The sequence below is a fragment of the Monomorium pharaonis genome, chromosome 9, assembly GCF_013373865.1.
Source record: "Monomorium pharaonis isolate MP-MQ-018 chromosome 9, ASM1337386v2, whole genome shotgun sequence".
NCBI lineage: Eukaryota > Metazoa > Arthropoda > Insecta > Hymenoptera > Formicidae > Monomorium > Monomorium pharaonis.
In genome coordinates this window covers 14,857,418-14,879,957 of record NC_050475.1, presented here as the reverse complement: position 1 = coordinate 14,879,957, position 22,540 = coordinate 14,857,418, and the positions used below count along the sequence as shown (strand labels likewise).

Sequence of the window (22,540 nt, the reverse complement as noted above, 5' to 3'; positions counted from 1 at the left end):
GCAAAGTTGGCAAACTTTGTAGTTGAGAAATTTCTGTAAGAGTCACGCTTTTATTTCCATTACAAGCTGGATGGTGTGTTTTAATTAATGCTTTTGAAACATATAATCATGTGCCGACTTGTAATGGAAAATAAAAGCGTGGCTCTTACGGAAATTTTGCAAGTTTGCCAATTTTGCAGATTATTTATAGGCCATAGACCACATTCACAATTTCTGTAAGAGCCACTCATTTGTTTTCCATTACAAGGTACACGATTGTAGTGTTCCAAGAGCATTAAATGAAATACGAACAAAATAGGTTTATTATCAATAAATGTAAAGAAACAATAAACATAATTATAAAAACACAATTATAATTTAACTACAAATAAAAAATTTTTTAAATGTAATTTTTGTAAATGTATGGAGAGAATTGTATTAATTATAATAAATTATTTTGGGAACAACAAAATATTTAAATACTTACTTTTTAGTTTTTCGATTTGACTAAGAGCCTTATCGGTAAATTTATGTGCCTTATCCATATATCCGGCTTGCATAGAATGCATAACAGTTACTAAATACACACAGAAAAATATCATTCCCAACCAAGAAAAGTAATTACTTATTTTATTGTGTTCAAGTAATAACAGTTTTCTTCAACCAAAAATATTTTCTTAATATTAATTTTCAAGTATACTTGTCACAAGTGTTAGAAAATTTCAGCATTTTTTACTTAAAATAAAAATTTATTCTTGTTTCAAAAATATTATAAAACTTGATTGAAGAAAAATTACATAGAATTCTGGATACTAATATTTGTTTGAAGTGAATATCCTTGTTTGAAGTATCACACTTACTAAAATTTACAATGTTTTAAGTAAATGTGATACTTGTGACAAATTTACCATAGATTTGCAGATATAGAGAGAAATACCAATTAAAACAAGTAATATTTACTTGCAAGTAATAATTACTTTTCTGTGTGTAAACTAAGACGTACAGATGATCCTTGGGTATCCATATAAACATTACCCATATTGCAGATCACATCATCGGCAGGCCAGCTGAATGGCATTATAGTGTATACTTTGTTGTAATTGTTTCACACAAGATTTTATGCTTTTTACCTATTTCAATACATTGCAAAACAATAAACCGTTCACTTTATTCTATCATTTTTTTAAACTACGTTATATTTAGTACCTTCAAGTAAACATATTATGTCGGCCATACTGTTAATTCCGAGCTTCGAGGTTAATTATATTATATAATATTCAGGAGAAATAATTATTTACACAAAGAAAAAGAGAAAGGGAGAAAGAAATAAAATACACACACATTCATATATAAGTACATACACGTTTCTATGCATATATGCACATACGTATACGTATAGGCATTACTACACAATGTTATTCTCCTCCCTTCCTCTCCCCTCTCTTTGTCACTCAATTTAACAATAACACTTTCTATCATAATAATTATAATTTATTTACATGTGTAAATAACATTTTATGTCACTTTTCTTACTTTTCCTTCTTATTTCTTAACTACTTCTAATTCTCTCTCTCTCCCCCCTCTCTCTCTCTCACATTACGATTTCGATTGTAAAAAATTGTAATTTTAAGTAATTATTATTTTAGTATGTAAGTTAAATTGTAAAAAAGCGATTTTGTATTAAAGCAAATTATTTGGTTTAGCGGCGTCAAGTTTTTGTAATGAAATATTTATTTGTATTGAAATATTTTTTAATAATATTTGTACAAATAATTATTTATAAAAGTAGATCTTCTAGTATGAACTTTTTTTTTCATAGTTGGCGAATTTTTTTCATATCATTACTTTTTGTAGAAAAAATTTTTTTTTCTTTTTTGAGAAAAGATAATTTTATTAAAATTTCATAAATTTGTAATGCCAAATTAAATTTATTTTGTACAAGAATAGATTTTTGAAGGCGTTTCTTGCGCGCGTATACTTGGCGCTTTTTTATAACTTTCTTTTAAAAAAATAATTTTGTTGTGTCAAATACAATAAAGTCAAATATAATACAATAAAGTTTTCGTGTAGTAGTTATTATATTGTAACTCAATTTTTCATTACCTACACACAATCTTTCAAAAATTTTTCAGAAATATTTGAAACCAATGTTGCGTTTGATGTTATAAAAATATTATTATAACAATGTAAATGTAATATTACTTTCACAATGTCTCAAAAATATTTCTAAAATATTGTTTGTCATATTTCTTTTGCAAAATTACAGAAACGTTAAAATAGCAAACTATAATAGCTATAATAGCAAACTTTTATAATAACAAATATAAAAAACATAATGCAAGTATATTTCTAAAATATATCACATACAAAGTTACAATTAAATTGTTGATGAAATATTTCTGTATTATTTCCAAATAATACAGAATATTTTAGTAATGTTACATACCAAGTGGTAATAACCTATGATAACTCATACACATTATAGAATACAATATACAATATTTATTCTGCAATATTGCAGAAATGTTGTAAAGTGTCATTAATTGTCTGAAGTAATTCAGAATGTTGAAATTAATATAACTGATATTATATTAATTACACTATTTTGAACTAGCTATATTAATTTCACCATTTTTTATTCATTAATTTTAGCATTAGAGATTGTACTCAATATTATAAAAGCCATAAATTTTTTAAAAAATTCACATATTTAAAAAAAATTTGAACATAAGTCAATATACATTTATTTTCAATGTGCAGATCTTAAAATCAACCTTTACTTTAGAAAGTTCGTGTCTTTATAGAGTTAAGATTATTTATATATCAATATTATTTATAAACATAGAAGAAAAGAAATTACTGACTTGCCGGCACGCATCGCTTGCTGGGCTAAACGAGCCTGCATAGTCACGACCATATCATGCGGGACACGCCACACGAATACACAGCCATCGCCACTTGCGGACACAAGATGACGACAATCTGGACTGAAGCGCAAACCTGTCACCAATTCCGAATGGCCAACCATAGTAGCCATACACTCGCTGCTATAATAATCGTACACACATAACGTTTTGTCTGTACATGAGGTAGCTACATAAATACCAGACGCATCTGAAAATCAAATAAATTTTTTGTACTTTATTATTTGGCGTTATTAGAGTAATTTGTAACATCTATTACTTTCAGGATTATATTTCAGGATTATTAATAATTATTTCAGGAAAATCAAGTTTCTATATTATTAAGGTGAATTCATATCTTAGCAAAAAAAGTAAAAAACAGAAAAGCAGAACCAATCAACATTTACATTGTAGATAACCAATTTCTGCTTTCCGCTTTTCTGTCAAGGTGTAAGTTCGGCTTTAGAAATTTTATTCTTAGTACATATTTCTACATTTTTTTATAATTTAAGTACTTTTAATATTAGCACTTTTTATGAGTAATTCTTTTATTAAATTTTACTGCTTCTGTGATATTTTTTCTCTATTTTAAAAGATTGTTTTCAGTCAACATTATGCCTAAGAATGCAATATAAAATGTAATGTCAGTTACAAGTATCAAAAGGTTATTAGAATACTATAAATTAATTCGGTAAATATACATAAAAGATAACACAACTCTGATGATTTTGACCTTGACGTATACCATATAAGTGAAGGATATTGATCAATTTTTTCTTATAAACTATTTGGATCTTGTATAGTTTTTGTGATATACTCATATAAAAATCATTCATGTCAAACAGAACAATTATTGACATATCTTTGAACCGTAAGCACCGGGGATATAGGGTGGATCTCGCTTTGCGTGGAAAATTGAGAATTCATGTGGAATAGAGCAATTAATAATTTAATTTAGGATTGTAAGCAGCCAGGATGGGGGTACCTTGCTTCACATGGTATTTCAAAAACCCATGAAAAATAGAATAATTATTAATGTAATTTTGGGTCGTAAGCATCTGGGATGAGGAGAGGAAGTGGGGATAGATTTCACGTGGGTTGAGTCGAAAACCCAATGAAAATCTTTCTATACGAAGCGAGATTCATTTTCATCTCTGGTGCTCGAACTGAAACTACATCTTTTATAAAACGAAGGTGATAAGTTAAAGGACTCTTGACTATTCAAAACACAGAGATGAACTAAGTGGTGGGGCAATAACAGTCAAACGCAGTAATTGCGTGATAATTAATATTACGGATTGATGTTTAATACATTCCTTGCTTTTAGAACAATTTAAAAATCCGATTACATTTAGTGATTACAAATTGCATTAAAAATCCGCCGGACGCGTTTCGACTACGTTTTGAGTCATTCTCAACGACCTTGAATGTTGTTGTGGAAATACAGTATAAGCGATAACAAAGTCACGATAAAATGATGTATATCGACATCTGTGATTTTCTCAGAGTTCCCAAGGTCCGATTGTTTATTTTGGTTAGTTCACCAAATGGATTAAAACTATAACTTCATGAATTATAATTGCTAGTTCTGAGAGTTAAGAAAGAAAAAAGAAGAATTGTTAGACTCACCGAATGCTCAGATTCGAGATGCTTTTACAGATGGCCTCGTCTAAGTTTGATTGTTAGACATATTTGTGAAAGTATGCAGTAAATTAGCTATTTCTTATAATATAATCACAAAGGGCATAGCGGAATAAGCAGGTGAAATCTGCCCCCGTACTAATCAAGCTCAAATTGATATCATTAGTTGGCACCCTTGAGATGTAAAACTTCCCCAAAAATTAGCTACACAATTGCATTTTTGGGAGAATTATGGAGGGGGAAAGAAAAATAAAAAAAGTGGTTTTTCTCGAAAATGGTTGGACCGATTTTAATGAAAAAAATATATGTTATAAACATTATTTAGACAAGTTTAAGAAAATTTTCAGTAATTTTTGTGGTTAAAAAAAACCCGATAAAAAATTTTTTGAATTTTTTAGGGGGTGATAATGCTGAGATACCACTTTTATATTTTCACAAAAACATCTCTAGATTTTCTTTTTTAACACATATTTTTTTCAAATCAGTCGGAGTGGTGGAACATGGTTAAAAATAATAATTTACACCGCGTCGTTCTGCCGCGACGCGCCGGCTGGGCGACCGCGACGCGCCGGCTGGGCGACTGCGCCGCGGCGCACGGCGATTGTTGTCATGTTGAACTTACATACTAGTTGCAGTGTTGCAATGTTTAGTTGCCAAAAAAAATTATGATATAATAATATAAAATATAATAACACATATAATATTTTCAGGACGTCTGCAGTTAGCCTATAAAACTTATCGTTTCGGCAATTTATCACGAGGAGATTGCAGTACGTTTTTAAATTCCATATGTTAGGGGTGCTTTTTTAATGTGAGTCCCCTTGCCTCTCACATTATTTATCATCGGTGTGCTTTTTTAATGCGAGTTCCCTCGCCTCTCACATTATCTATCATTGGTGTGCTTTTTTAAAGTGAGTCCCCTCGCCTCTCACATTATTTATCATCGAGGTGTTTTTTTAATGTGAGTCCCTTCGCCTCTCACATTATCTTTTTGGCGAGTGGACTCACATTAAAAAAGCACCCTGATGATAGATAATGTGAGAGGCGAGAAAACTGACATTAAAAAAGCACCCCGATAATAAATAATGTGAGAGACGAGGTGACTCACTTTAAAAAAGCACCCCGATGATAAATAATGTGAGAGGCGAGGGAACTCACTTTAAAAAAGCACCCCGATAATAGATAATGTGAGAGGCAAGGGAACTCACATTAAAAAAGCACCTCGATGATAGATAATGTGAGAGGCGAGGGGACTCACTTTAAAAAAACACACCAATGATAAATAATGTGAGAGGCAAGAGGACTCACATTAAAAAAGCACCCCGAACATATGAAATTTAAAAACGTACTGAAATCTCCTCGTGATAAACTGCCGAAACGATAAGTTTTATAGGCTAACTGCAGACGTCCTGGAAATATTATATGTGTTATTATATTTTATATTATTATATCATAATTTTTCTTGGCAACTAAACATTGTAACACTGCAACTAGTATGTAAGTTCAACATGACAACAACCGCCGTGCGCCGCGGCCTGGTCGCCCAGCCGGCGCGGCGCGGCACACAGTGATGCCAAACGCCTAAATTCTTGGACATGGTTTGAAAAATCTCAAAGACTCGACTGATACGCATACAATTTGGTACATAAAGGTTTTCGGGGTTGCTAATTTTGAATTTGGTATCAAAATTTAAAAAAACAAAATGGCGGATTGAATATAGCGGGCAAAAATTCAAAAAGTACATGAATATTGACTTCTATTTGTAAGTTTTTTTAGTAATATTTTAATCAGTCTCATGGAAAATAGTATAATAATTCTAGGCACATATTCTCTGAATTTCCTAGAGTGAAACATTACTCTAAAAGAGTAAAAATTGGACATATCTAAGTTTGAGTGATTTGTCACTTTAATTAGAGTTCGAATGACAAAATATGACGAGATATGTTCGAATGACAAAATATTTGATTTAAAAAAGTACAAGAAGGCTTTTATAAGATTATATTTATTTTTTTACCAAAATATAAAAAAATTTAATTTTTAAATTTGATTAAAAAAAAACGCTAAATGATGCTAAAAAAGAGACAAAGTGGAAATTAAAGTACTCATCCTAAAGAACGAAATTTTACTTGTTGTGAGCGAAACACTCACAACCAATAAATTTATATTATAGAATAAAGGAAATAAAATATTAAGATAGCTCGCCGAGGAAGGCTCGCTATCACAAGGTGTCAGGTGACACATGCCTCGTGCGCTGCCGGCCGGTCATCGCACTGGGCAACGCACCAGCCACCTTAAAGAAGTAGCGAAGCCAGCTTAGCAACAATCATGCCACCGGAAATGCATACCTGCATTTTGGCAATTGTTGCTAAACTCGCAAATATTTCCCGCGCGCCGGATGCGCGCGGGAATGACCATATATGGTCATGCGGAGGGCCCGATGCCCCCACTAACAATTAAACCCGCGACATTATTTAAGCCGCTGCCGAACAGCGGCCAGCGGGATCAGTAAAAAGTAATCAAGCCGATACGTACGGCCCGCACAAGTGAATTAAGAGTCGGGACTTAGCCGCTAGCAAGTCTCTAGCGAGCAACGAGACGACGCGTTAACTCCGAGTCACGCGCCGTATCTAATCTGTGTAACACGACGCGGCACCTTCGCCGACCGCAACCAGTGTACAACAACAGAAATAAATCTTATATCAGTTTAAATTAAAATCAGTGAGTGAGTGATTTGAGGACCCTGCCTACAAAACCGCCTCTTTCCGCGAGTAACTCCTAACGCGAGTAACTGCTGCCTAACTCCTTGGGCAGCAACAAATCCCAAAAAATCTTTTGTCGCACCGCAAAGTACGGCAAAAATATTTTGTTGTACCGCAAGGCGCAACATACTTGAAACAACTGCAACCGAGTGCAACTTTTAAAAAATTGACATTATGTAAATTAATATAAATTAAAATATATGTCTACTTTGGGGGTCCGTGCACTTATAACACGTAACATTATAGAGGGAAAATAGAGGGGCAACCCGGCAATTCTGGCAGCTTTAGTTGTGACAAACATTACAATCTCACTCGCAAATCAAACTTGTCGAGGCGGACTCGCGAGCCAAACTCGTACATGAATAGGGCACTTTTAAAAGTGAATTTTTTTTAAAGTTGCACTTGGCTGCAGTTGTTTCAAGTGAAATTTCATTCTTTAAGATGAGTACTTTAATTTCCACTTTGTCTCTTCTTTAGCATCATTTACCGTTTTTTTTAAATCAAATTTAAAAATTAAATTTTTTTATATTTTGGTAAAAAAATAAATATAATCTTATAAAAGCCTTCTTGTACTTTTTTAAATCAAATATTTTGTCATTCGAACATATCTCGTCATATTTTGTCATTCGAACTCTAATTAGAGTGACAAATCACTCAAACTTAGATATGTCCAATTTTTACTCTTTTAGAGTAATGTTTCACTCTAGGAAATTTAGAGAATATGTGCCTAGAATTATTATACTATTTTCCATGAGACTGATTAAAATATTACTAAAAAAACTTACAAATAGAAGTCAATATTCATGTACTTTTTGAATTTTTGTCCGCTATATTCAATCCGCCATTTTGTTTTTTTAAATTTTGATACCAAATTCAAAATTAGCAACTTCGAAAACCTTTATGTACCAAATTGTATGCGTATCAGTCGAGTCTTTGAGATTTTTTAAACCATGTCCAAGAATTTAGGCGTTTGGCATCACTGTGCGGCACGGCGGCGCGGTGTAAATTATTATTTTTAACCATGTTCCACCACTCCGATTGATTAAAAAAAAATATAAAAGAAGAAAATCTAGAGATGTTTTTGTGAAAATATAAAAGTGGTATCTCAGCACTATCACCCCCTAAAAAATTCAAAAAATTTTTTATCGGGTTGTTTTTAACCACAAAAATGACTTAAAATTTTCTTAAACTTGTCTAAATAATGTTTATAACATATATTTTTTTCATTAAAATCGGTCCAACCATTTTCGAGAAAAACCACTTTTTTTATTTTTCTTTCCCCTTCCATAACTCCCCCAAAAATGCAATTTTGTAGCTAATATTTGGGGAAGTTTTACATCTCAAGGGTGCTAACTAATGATATCAATTTGAGCTCGATTAGTGCAGAGGCAGATTTCACCTGCTTATTCCGCTATGCCCTTTTTAGAATTAAAAAACGTTATGCTGTAGTGATGTCAATCATTTTAAAGACTGAATACAAATAATCGTTGTGTTGTTATCAATACAAACAGATGGGACGATAACAAAGAGTGAGAGTTTGTGTGTGTGTGTGTGTGTGTGTGTGTGTGCGTGTGTGTGCGCACGCGCGCGCACGCGCATGCGCGCGCGTGTAAAAGAGTGTGCTGGTGTTATATATAGTTAATTATAGATGTGTAAGCATGGGCGAGAAATTCGATGCTAGTTTGCAGGTTTATGGTGCATGTCTGTGTTTTTATGTGTAACATCTCGGATGTTAATCTTTTGTAAAGATTTCTTATAATATCCATAATCTCAGCGTTATCTCAGTCAAAATCATGACCCTCTTCCAGCCTGTGGTCAGTAATTACAGACCATTACATCGGGTAGATTTTTGCTTTATTTGATTGCGATGTTCTTTAATCCTTGTATTTAATTGTTTGCCCATCTGACCCACATAACATGCTTTGCAGTCATTGCAAATTTTATAAACTACGTTTTTGTGAGATAGGCGCGGAAGAGGATCCTTGTAGACTTTGATGAGTGAGTCAAGTTTATTCATATCAAAAAAAGCGAGTTGAATATTACGTTTTTTTGCCATTCCCCTGTGTGGTGATTAAAGGCTGTGGCCGACAGGGGGCGCTGTGATCTTTTGTAACTAAATCCGGTAGTTTATACTCCCTTCTTCTTTATTATAATCAATGGCCGCTAACGTACTGCGTGTGTTGCAACAAATAAAATATACTACTCAGAAACTGACTGTTCTCTTATTCGCGTGCATTGTACGGTCCCAAATATTACACCCTGAAGCCATTAGAAATATGTTTCAACAAAAGGAACAATGAACCAGCCTTTTTTATTGTGCATGAGACAAAAATTGTTGTGAACATGAACGCGAGAAAGAAACATTTACAGAAAGATTAACATCTGAGATATTACGCATAAAAACACATATATGCATTATAAACTTGCAAACTGACACCAAGTTTCTTGACCATGCCTACATATTTATGATTAGCGACATATAACACTAGCACACTCTCTTGCACGCACGCACGCACGCACGCACGCACGCACGCACGCATACACACACACACATACATACACAAACTCTCACTCTTTGTTATCGTCCCATCTATTTGCATTGACGACAACACAACAATCATTTGTATTCTTTAAAACAATTGATCACTACAACATAACGTTTTTCAATTCTAAAAATTTGTGATTATATTATAAGAAATAGCTAATTTACTGCATACTTTCACAAATATGTCTGACAATCAAACTCACAGAGAAAACCATCTGTAAAAGCATCTCAAATCTGTGAGCACCCAGTGAGTTAAACAATTCTTCTTTTTTCTTTCTTGACTCTCAGAACTAGCAACTATAATTCATCAAGTTAGAGTTTTAATTCATTTGGTGAACTAATCAAAATGCACAATCGGACCTTGGAAACTCCAGAAGAAATCACAAATATCGATAGCTCGGCTTATTAACATATCATTTTATCGTGATGACTTCATCATCTCTTATGGTATAAAACTTATACTGTATTTCCACTACAACATTCAAGGTCATTGAGAATGACGCAAAACGTAGTCGAAACGCATCCGGCGGATTTTTAATACAATTTGTAATCATTAAATACATCTTTTATGCTTATTTATCATTTAATAGATTATTGTGGTACACGTACGTGGCCGTTCTACGGTGGACCCCCTCGTGGAGTGTATGTTCGCAATCTATCGATGCTGGGATTATCGGTACGTCTCAAGCTCACCTAATCTATTGCGTCGCCTCGATTTCGGAGTCACGCATTATTCGATTATTATTATTATGTTTCGTGCGTTCACCTTATTATTTCTTTACCTGAGTTACTTTGAATAAATCTCTGTTACTCGTTAAGAAAAATGTAGTCAAGTTTCTTTCGTCCCTTTGTCATTTACCACGATATCGCGTACCCTTGTCGTCGACCCTGCCCTTCTACCGTTGGTAGGACGAGCTGGTCAATATTCGCGCGCGGATCGAGCCTACTCTTCGTGATTCTCATGAATCGACATGTCGTCACACACATTTGGCGCCTAACCCGTTAAGACAGTGTGCAGAAGAAAATTCTCGCGCAAAGTAACAAACATTCCGGCTCTTTTTGGGCTATTTGTTTTTTATCTCGGCTCTTCGGCGAGGAAAAATCGTGACAATATATTTTCATGTAAAAATTTAAATATTAGTACATTATTTCAACCGTAATATATTAAACATATCAATGTATTTTTAAATTGCCTAACAGTCTACATCGGATCTTGGTGATAGATATAATTCTTTTCAATTTTAATTTTCTTAGCTTTATTTTAAACTGCGCGTCGACAGGATTCGTCAGACATAAGACACAGTAACTAACAATAAGCTAAATTTCGATGCTCAAGCGCATCTTACAATCCCCCCTTCCTAGCTTCCCCAAAAAACTGTAACTGTTATTATACGATGTAGATCGATATAAAACGATGTAGACCGTCAGGCGATTTAAAAATTCATTGATATAAAAAATTTAAATTGTAAATATATTTACTTTCCACTTTAATATAAAGTATTATGTATTGATTTTTGTATCACTACAGTAACCATCTCTTAAAATAACATTTTGTGTCAATTATTTTTTATTATTAAAATAATTTTTTTTTTAATACTGCTAATCGTAATTCTTTAAATATAATACAGTTAAATTTCTGTATTCTTAATAAATTTAAAGTACTTCGGAAACATGTAATATTTATATTTATTATATTCAGAGAATTGCAAAAAATAAAAAGCACATAATAAAAAAGTTATATATAAAATATACTTACAAGGAAACCTCGCAAACCCGAAAATTCTAATTTTAATGAAACTTGGCATATATGTAGAGGGGTTAAATACATGAATTTAGAAAGGGCAAAGCAGAATAAGCAGGTGTGTGCTGCCCCCGCACGGATTTGATTGAGATTTTTATAAAAAGTTGGCATTGATGTAAGATTAAATTTCTTCAAGTATTATATCTGAAAAATATTTTTTATGGAAGTTATGGGGAAAAAATATAAAAAAATTTTTTTCTCGGAAACGACTAAACCGATTTTGATTAAAAAAAAATATGTTATGGATTTTAATTCCACAATGTTATAAAAAAATTACAAAGCTTTTTTCATAAAAATATGGCTTAAAAAAATTGTCAAAATTTTTTTGAATTTTTTCTGTGGGATCCAGATGGGGTACTATCACCATTTTTTGTAGAAAAAATCTATGACTTTTCTAGTATGATTATTTATACCATCAAAAAATATTTCATACAAAAATTTTACAGTATAAATACGTCTATTTAACTGTTCATGTTAAATAGACGTAAATGTTATGCTGTTCATTAAAAAAAAATTTTTTTTAATTAAAAAATTTTCCATAAGTTTGACTTCTCATATATGTAGTATTTATAAAAATATTAATACTATAAAACTAACATATCCCACATAGAACATGATATCATTAGAATATCCTGTACTCATACTGTGAACATACGTACCGTATATGTACTGAGAATATTCTCATAATATCTTCTATAATATATCATTATTTATATTATTAGAACGGACCTGTTATATCTAAATTAATATATTATTTCTCATACATTCTTAGAATTTACTTATGCAATCTAAATAGCTTTTAATGTTTATTTTTAGCGTCAAAAAATGTAACGTCACCAAAAATGACGAAATAATTTCTTTATTTTGATTACCGTACTGTAAATATATATACCGTACATAATATACTGAGAATATTGTTATGAGATCTTCTATTTATATATATCATTATTCTGCAGCAGCCGCGAGTAGTTTGCGAGATCGCTGCTAGGCGATGGCGCGGCGCTTCTCCTCGTGAGAAAATTTACACCAAAAGGTTCATAAAAGAAAACCACCCACAGCAACAAATTATCTCTCGATATGTATAGTGAGCTCAATAGATTTACCTAACAGCAAAGTGTAGTATCATTTTTGTCACTCGAAGAGAGTTCCTTGGGCTTCCGCAACTTAAATAAAACATCCAAGAATTGAGAAAATATAAAAATAAAATTTTAATCCTTGATCCTTAGTCTAATGCAGTGGCCAAGAAGAAGCAAGAAACACTATAGCTATAAAGTATAACCCACATATATGTGATTCTTGTAGAAGAAAATAAAGTAATTCACTAGATCTAGAGAGAGATGAATCATTGACCGAGTATGTACGTGTGTGTATTACACACACACACACACACACACACACACACACACACACACACACACACACACACACACACACACACACACACACGCACGCACACACACACCACACACACACAACACACACACACACACACACACACACACACACACACCACATCCATACCCACCCACCCATCCATTGAAAAATTTGATTAAATTTGAGCTATTTATGAAAATGAATTATAAAACATAGTCAAAAATGGTCGTATTGCAATCAAATTCAATTTGTGACATTGTAATGAGCCTACTAAATGGAGTATCTATTATGGTCAAAATAATTTCCTCCAAAGTGTAGAGAATGGAAGATCGGTTTTGTATACAAATGATGGAAATCGTGAAAACACTACAGTGTTTTCGCACTATTACGTTTCGATTTAAACACTTTTTGAAAATTCGACCCGCCGTAATCTAGAATTACAACACTGTAAAATATAACGTATTTTTATTCTGAATGTACTAATAAACTGTAGCTACATAAGGCTGTGAAATAATTTTTATGGATAAATTGATTAGTAATGGTGGAGGTACGATACAAAATAAGAGAAGCAGACGAATCGGAAAGTATTAGCCTTCCACTCTCACATTTTTTCTACTCATCCCTCATATTTTATCTTCTCGTTTATTAGTGCTGTGCAGCTCTTTGTCCGTTCGCACATAATATAGTTTAGTGAAAAAGACTAAGAACTCACCACGTGAAGATGGTTGCATTTTGAGTTCCATCCATGCCTTTCTCAACCAATAAACCACACTTTGGACATAAAAAATCGCTTCTGTGATGTGCTTAAAAATACACTGGATTGTGACTTATTTTCAAATTTGGGCATTTGAGACCGAGAAAGCAGAGTCGCTCTAATGAAACTCTTCCTTTTTTTATCCTCATACCTTAGATGCCACCTCTGATTAATTTTACACTGCGTTTAACTACCTGACAAGAGACCATTTTATATTGCAAAAATAATACAAAAACTTAACGTTATCAGTCGAAAGATCACGTTTGAAATAGGTATTCTAGATGGTGTAAATCTTGAGATCCTATAAATTCTGTACCTGACTTTGGTCGGAACGTATTTAGCCATTTTAACATAAACACCAAGATATCTCGAAAGCAATGTATTTTTAAAAAGAATGTTTTCTATAAAATATGAATCTACAATAAAACATAGGTGTTGCCATTGAAAAAATCAACCTGGGCCTAAAATAAACCTAAAATTTAAGTTATTCTAATGGCTCTGATGACTTTCTAACTCTCAACTTTCATTTGAAATATTTTTTTCAAAAATGCATTGCTTTCGAGATATTTCAATGTTTATGTTAAAATGACTAAATACATTCAGGCCCAAGTCAGGTACAGAATTCAAAGAATTCCAAAATTTAACTATCTAGAAAACCTGTTTCAAATGTAATCTATCGACTGGTACCGTTAGTTTTTTTTATATCACTTTTGCAATATAACATGGTCTGTTAGGTGGTTAAACGCATTGTAAAATTAGTCACAGAGGCGGCATCTAAAGTGTGGAAACCAGAAAAAAAGGCACAGCTTTATTGCAGCAACTCTGCTTTTTCGCTCTTAAATGTCTAAATTTAAAAGTAAGTCGCAGTTCAGTGTATTTTCAATCACAGAAGCAATTTTCCAAAGTATGGTTGGTTAATTAGGAAGGGTGTGGATAGAACTCAAAATGCAACCACCTTCACGTGGTGAGTTCTGAGTCTTTTCTACTAAACTAAATTATGTGCAAACGGACAAAAAGTGGGCTAATACTTTCCAATTTATATGCTTCTCTTATTTTGTATCGCACCTCCACTATGTAGTGATTTCACGATTTCCACCATTTGTACAGAAAATCGACCGTCCATCTCCAGCACTTTGGAGGTAACTATCTGGATCATGACAGATTTTTCGTTTGGTAAGTTCATTATAATGTCACAAATCAAATTTAACTGCAATTTGACCATTGTCAGCTACGTTTCATAAAAAGTTCAAATTTGGTCAAATATTTCAAACTTTGAACATCATGCGCGATCTAAAGATATTTAAAAAAAAAATTTTTTTTAATTGTCTTAAAACATAACAACTTTCTTGCACTATTACGTTTCAGTTTAAATACTTATTAAAAATTCGACCGCCTTACTTAATATATAAGAACCATACGTACGTAAGTTTAATAAAAAAATTTTTTTAGAAAAATAAACAGCCTAGTTAAATAAAGTATTTATATTGTAAAAATTTTGTATAAAAAAACATTTTGATTATTATTTAGTTTACAAATGATATTATTTAGTTCACGAGATATGTGAAGAAAAAGGCAAAAAGTCCCTATCCTTGTAGGATGATTTCACCCCTTCAAATTGTTTTTGAGCTCCAACAAAAAATTTCTAAATTCATGTATTTACCCCTTCTACATTTATGCCAAGTTTCACTAAAATTGGAGTTTTTATGCAAATAATCAGCATAAAGGGGATATAAAAAGTGAAATTGTAAAATAAAAATGTTTTTCAGAAAATGAATAGCATAGTTAAATATAGGTATTTTTATATTGTAAAATTTTTATAAAATTTGTATAAAAAACTTTGTAATATATTATTTAGTTTACAAGATATATCAAAAAAAGACAAAAATGTCTTTACCTTTAAAGGGTAGTTTCACCCCTTCAAACCGTTTTTAGGTTCCAACTAAAAATGTCTAAATTCATGTATTTAACTCCTCTACATTTATGTCAAGTTTCATTAAAATCAGAATTTTCAGGTTTGCAAGGTTTCCTTGTTAGTATTTTTATTTAGTATTTGCAAACTGATATTATTATATATTTATAGTACTTTTATTATTGTTTATTTTTACTGTTTATTTATTATTAAACTTATTATTATTCACCTTATTACTATTAATATATTATTATTTATTAAATACTCATAAATGCAACGAAAATCTAGAAATTTATGTGATATAAAAGTAATAAAGAAGTAACAATAAAAAACTTTAACAATAGCAGCACGTAGATATGTTGAACAATTTCATTATAAATTTAAAATTTGTTTAGTGATGTAGATAGTAAACACGTCAATAATAAGTCAAAACACCATTACCCAAAGATTTAAAAATATATAAAAAATAAAAAGTTTAAGTTTAATTATAATTAACATAGTAAAAATATATAATTATTTAGAAAACTCCTTTTTATATGAGTCAAAATCTCTCTTTAGAAATCTCATTGGTCTCTATTTAAAGATTAAAAGAGTCTTCAGTATTATGTATAATAGAGTAGCAATATGTAATGTGATGTAAAGTCAGTTATCTCACCTAAGACTACTTTAATCAGTGAACCATCATCACTAACGGAACCTTTGAAAGTCTTGCTGTGTTTACCCGTGGTAACATTGTAGACTCGAATATTCCTATCTTGACAGGCAGTTAATACGTGCTTCTGTCCAGAATCGACCTCCATGTCATATAGAGTAGTTTTTCCCTGAGCGTTGCGGCCTCTAGCAAATTGTGGCATACCACCTGGTGTCTAAAGATATAAGAAAATTATGATTTATTGGTGAATACAGATCTCCAATCTGTAATTACACTGTTCAATAAAAAAAAAACTTTTTGAACAAGAATAATCATTTCTCGAATTTTTTTTCGTTAAAATCCCATTTACTAAATTGTTTTATTATATTACGGTTTAAAAAAATGGAAATGTTCTTAGAGAATACTTATTATAATCAAAACTAAATATATTTATATTACATATATAAAGAATTTTATAGTTCTTAAAAGAAATTTGTCGTGTTGATTGTAGCAACAATATATTCATGATAAATGTAAAATTTATATCTATATCAAAGTTGTAATTTTTTATATAACTTATTAAAAATTTATACACTTTTTTATGTTATTTAAATTTCATAATTTTTTCTCAAATCAATGAATACTAATCTGATGTAAAATTGATAAATTAAACTTAAATTGTATAAAAATTCACTCAGTTTACTTAAAGAGCTAAAAGTTTAGACCACACACATTTTAGACAACATGCTTAATTTTGATTGCAATACAATTTCTCCAACACGTTACATATCATAACAAAGTAAACTAAAATGATTTTTCAATAATTTTAACAGCAAATTTCTCCAAATAGTAACGCGGTAGAATTCATTAAACGAGGTCAGATTCAATGACCAAAAAATTACGGAAAACAATCATTCTTTTGTACTTCTTGTTAATTAACAATGTTATCGATTATACAGGCACACAAAAAAGTGGTTGATCTGACAGACCAAACTAGTAAATCCTTATGTATTTTGACCCGTTGAATCCGAATCCAACGTCAGAATTGCTGAATTGGCTCATTTTTTCCTAATCTAAAAAACAAACGCGATTGTTTATTTTAGGAGACACCGTGCCGATGACTTTGACTTTGACATATGTTGTCAAGGACATGACAACTTTTCTTTATAACTTAATCGGCAGTCATTATTCGTTAAAAGTTATTAATAAAAGATGTTTGAAAAATATCCATGTAGAACAGAACAACTTTCGCCAATAGGTGTGCCCTAAGCAGAGGAGCACAAAAGTACGGTGTGTACTTTGTTGTCATGTTCGTTAAAAAGTTATTAACAAAAAAAGTTTTATAAATACGATACATGACATCTCTGCTTAACTTAAAGTCGTAAACCCATGGATAGAGAACGTGTGGGCGGGATACAAAGGAAGGACTTCGCCCTCCCCCTACATTCCCGCATTAATTTTTATAAAGCACGCATTTTTACATGCTTTAAATAAGAAAATCTATTAATTTATGGATGCTTATAAAAATTAAAGCGAGAATGTAGGGGGAGGGCGAAGATCTGCCTTTGGTCCCATCTCGCGCACCTTCCCCGCCGGTAGGTGTACTCTGAGCAGAGGTACACTGAAGTACGGTGCGTACTTTGTTGATAATAAATTACGACTTGACATAGTTATTTCTCAACAAAGTACGCACCGTACCTCTGCCCAGGGTACATCTACTGGCAAAAGTTGTTCTGTTCTACATGGATATTTTTCAAACTTCTTTTATTAATAACTTTTTAACGAATAATGACCGCCGATTAAGTTATAAAGAAAAGTTACTCAGGGTCATGTCCTTGACAACATGTCAAAGTCAAGGTCATCGGCGCGGTGTCCCCTAAACTAAACAATTACCAAAAAACACCTTGTAAAAGCAGTTTGGGTCACACATATATAATCCGGAATGTACAAGCTTGCGTAACCACATTACCCAGGGAAAATCCAATACGTATGAGTAAATAGTACAAGTCTGAGCTTCTGTGAAATAGGTAATGCGGTCATGCAAGTTTGCACACTCCAGATTATACATTTGTGACCCAAATTACTTTTACAGAGTATTTCTTTTTGAGGTTAAGAAAAAAATAAGCCAATTCAGCAATTCTGACCTTGGATTTGGATTCAGCGGATCAAAATACATAAGGAATGACCAGTCTGGTCCGCTGGACTAATCACTTTTTTGTGTCCTTATGTTATCAAACAGAATTACTTACCGATTGCAATTGTCTAAAAATAATACTTTTATCCGCACCACAGGACACCATTTGTATCTGATTAACCTGATTTGATTGATTAAAAAATCTGACTGCGGTAATGGAAGAGCTATGATCGTCGAGTGTCTGCAAAAAATTGTATCCTTGATCGACGCTAAAAACATGAATTAGTCTGTCACGAGATGCGCTTGCCAACAACCGAGGAGCGTCTAGTGAGTGTCGCAAAAACTTGGAATATTCCAGACACAACACCTCAGCATCGTGCGCCTCTATTAAACACAACTCTTCCAGAGAAGAAATATCGTGAATTCTGATATTGCCGGATCTGTGGGAATAATACGCGATTACTTTGTATTCCTTCTCTCTCAATTTCTTATTAACAAATTTAGATTTTTTTTATTTTACCTATCTCCAGAAGCCAGATGTTTGCCATCAGGAGAGACCCTTATCGATCTCACACCATTTCGACCATCATAGGATGCGTCGTTCTTCTCGGTGGATCCTGCGGCAGCCAGATCCAGATCCTTTAGATAAGTCAATTCTGGATCCACATATAAGACCTTGAGCAATTCCTGTTAAAAAGAAAATAAAAAAAAAAATATTGTAATTTTATATATCTAGATTTTGTTCTGTTAAAGAAAAATACAACACAAAATATTTCAGCAATATAGTGACAACATTTCTGCAGTACTACTAAAATATTGTACTGTTACAATATTGCTGAAATATTCTGCAATGCTGTATAGTGTATGTGATAAGAATAACGTCACATAGCAAATAATATATCAATGATATTATAGTAATATTATAAATTATATAATAAAATATTACAAAAATCTTATAGAAAAATGTATCACATTGTAATTGGACATTACTAAGATACAACGTAATATTTTTGTAATAAATTACTGAACAAAATTAGAGAAAGTTTGAAATAGCGCATAAAAGTTGAGCAAAAAATCTCAATTTTTTATATAATGTAGTCCAAAGTGTTGACTTGACTCCGGCAAACTTCGCAGTGCGAAGTCTTCTCGCTGTGAATCCAGTAGTTTCGAAGTTACGCCCCTCAAAGTAGCCCCTCAAAAACAAAAGTTACAAGGTTGCAGTTTGGAAAACTACACATGGGAAAATCTAGGGAGGAAAGGAAACCTAACACAAAGAGGAGATAAAAATAAGATAACAGAGAAAACAAGGATCTTTTTGGTCTCAAATGCAAGTCATGCCCTGCCCTAAAGCGACCACCGGATAAGCTGGAACAACCGCGACTCACTGTTTTCGCTATCCAACCAAAGAGTTGGTAAGTAAAAGTTGAAAGGTGTGGATTTTGTGCATCGTCAAGAAGAAGTGTCAGAGACCTCTACGAGTGCGCTTCGGCCTATTTCCGAATTTTTCCGGGCCGTTTTCCGTATTAAATTGTCCTGTCCCTTCCAAACTGCAATCTTGCAACTTTTGTTTTTGTCGAGCGGTTACTTTGAGGGGCGTAACTCCGAAACTACTAGACCCACAGCGGAGAGACTTTGCAGGAGTCGAGTCAAAAATTCGGATTACATCACATAAAAATTCAGTTTTTTTGTTCAACTTTTACAAACTTGGCGCTATTTCAAACTTTTGTTCCTCTAATTTTGTGCAATAGTTTATTTGTATATTATGTTGCAGTGTATAAGAATGTCATGAAAACACTTGTATTTGTTGTGCTCAGGAAAAGTTTTTACTTTTCACTATTGTAACTGTGTAAATATATAATATATAACTAATGTAAATACGTACAATTATAAAATTTTGTTTAAATATGATATTAAATTCTTATATAAATTTTCTTGTAAACTTGATAAATTAAAACATATGTACACAAATATTTAAATATACAATCTTAGGAGCTTATTATTTTCACAAAGTGCTTCAAATATTGCAAAATTATTAAAATCATATTGCACATCTGTTCAGAAAATTAAAGGACGCATATGCATGAGAAGGTTTCTATGTAGTTGTGTACATTCGTACATGATTGATACCGAGGACGTTGACCGACTCCTCGACGCGACTCACGTCTGATCTTGCTTTGTTTGACCCAATTTCTCTTGACGACGCTACAAACAGACAGTCAGATTTTCATTCATTCTTTCTGAGACGAGCGTCAGAGTAAGACGTTCATTCAGATTACAATACACACGTATTGTAAAGGTTTTCGTTACGTGCCACGTATCTCGTGCAAATTGGTTGCACATTCAAAGTAGAGACTTACCACGGCCAAGTACACTGCATAATCAGTTTCTGCAGACCCTACGGGTTGCTGAAAGATAGAGTTCGAGTTCAATTCCTGCAGTCACCACGACGAGCAGAAAGAGTGAGAGAGAGGGACATTCGACCCTAAATTCTACGGCCTATCGAGAGAGTGAGAGAGAGGGACATTCGACTCTAAATTCTACGGCCTGCTGAGAGAGAGAGACCAGGAGATCGAGCTCCAGGTACACGGAACCTCTGTAGAGAGTTTTCAATTGAGTTCTTGAGAAAGTTTTCATCCTGTTTCGGATTAGCACGACGGCGAACCGACAGGACAGAACTCAATTCAGAGGTTCCCATTCAGCTGTACTATTCAGCAATTATTCAGAGACATTTTCATACCGTCGTACTTTCGAACGTAATCTATTTAGATGCGTTCACATGTTGGCGTCACTATCAGACGTATTCAATCAACTGTTTAGAGACATTTTTTGATAAATGTTAAACATGTATGAATCAAAAGTTTCAGTGTAACCTTCTTCTGCATATGCGTTAATTACTTGAAATATTGTAAATTCATTTGAAATACTATTGATGTAAAAATCTAGAATCACTGTAATGTTCCGTAATTCTCATTACGCTTATCATTCTCAACTAATTTTATGATTCATTTGTAAATATTACGATTATAATATGATTGCATAAAGCTTATGGTATGGAATGCATGATTATTAATTTGAATAACCGTTTGACGTTATTGTATGAATAATTTTATAATTTATTAACCCTAGTAATTTCTGATTGTTGTGTATTCTTATATGTATTCTATTCTATATGTGTGTAATTCCATATGTGTTATTTACTATATTTGTTGTGAACGTCCGTCATTAACCGAATTGTCATAAAGTAATCAGAATATTCATAGATTATTCAGACTTGTCATAGATTAAATTTTATATTCTGCCAAAATTATTTTAAAGTTATTAAATTTTTCTGCCACCTTTATTTGACTCTGTAATCATTTTCAACCGGCGTGCTTGTTTATTAAACATTTTTTGGTCCTTCGAGCCGGATATATATAAAACAAAAAAAAAAAAGAGAAGAGAACGGAGAATTATTGAAGATGAGGCTCAGCCACGTGCAAGCTCACATTGAGCAACAGTTTATTTTATCTAAATTCATAACGAAGGCATATGATAGTTTTGTTGGTGACGGATTGTCAGATGTTACTACGAATAGAGTAAAGTCTCGCTTGTCGACCTTGAAAGATGACTGGGAGCGTTTCTGCTTGGAACACAAGGCAATATTAGTAGCAATGCACGAATTAAATGACGATGATCGTCTTGTTATTCAAAGTCACGTATATTTTACTACAAATCTTTATTCTCAAACTCATGAATATTACGTTAATGTAGTTGACAAAATAAATTCTTTACTCGAGTCTGAGCAGGAAGGCGTTCCTAGTACACCGTCTACTCAGGTCGCATCATTCTCCTCTCCTGAAATTCCGGCATTCTTTCATCATGCGCGTCTCCCACGACTTGATCTCCCAAAATTTAACGGAACTCCGTCGGATTGGCTTTCATTTAAAGATTTATTTCAATCGCTTGTTATTTCAAATCCGACATTGTCATCCGTAGAAAAGCTTCAGTATTTGATAATCAGTCTCACTGGCTCCGCCGCCTCAATATTAAAAAATACAACGTTATCAGCTGAAAATTTTCAGAGATCATGGGATGCACTAAATTCATTTTATGAAAATAAACGTCTTCTCG

General features: G+C 32.6%; 1 protein-coding gene and 1 long non-coding RNA gene across 2 annotated transcripts in view; one reads left to right on the top strand and one right to left on the bottom strand.

Moving 5' to 3' along the window:
- The window catches only part of LOC105833490, a 230,539-nt gene that overhangs the window by 59,133 nt on the left and 148,866 nt on the right, over window positions 1-22,540 (bottom strand). The window contains 4 exon segments of the mRNA XM_036292192.1: window positions 2,844-3,093; window positions 16,321-16,531; window positions 18,546-18,870; window positions 18,951-19,117. Coding sequence (XP_036148085.1) covers window positions 2,844-3,093; window positions 16,321-16,531; window positions 18,546-18,870; window positions 18,951-19,117 — 953 coding nt within the window.
- The window catches only part of LOC118647386, an 89,640-nt gene that overhangs the window by 30,508 nt on the left and 36,592 nt on the right, over window positions 1-22,540 (top strand). The window lies entirely within an intron of this gene.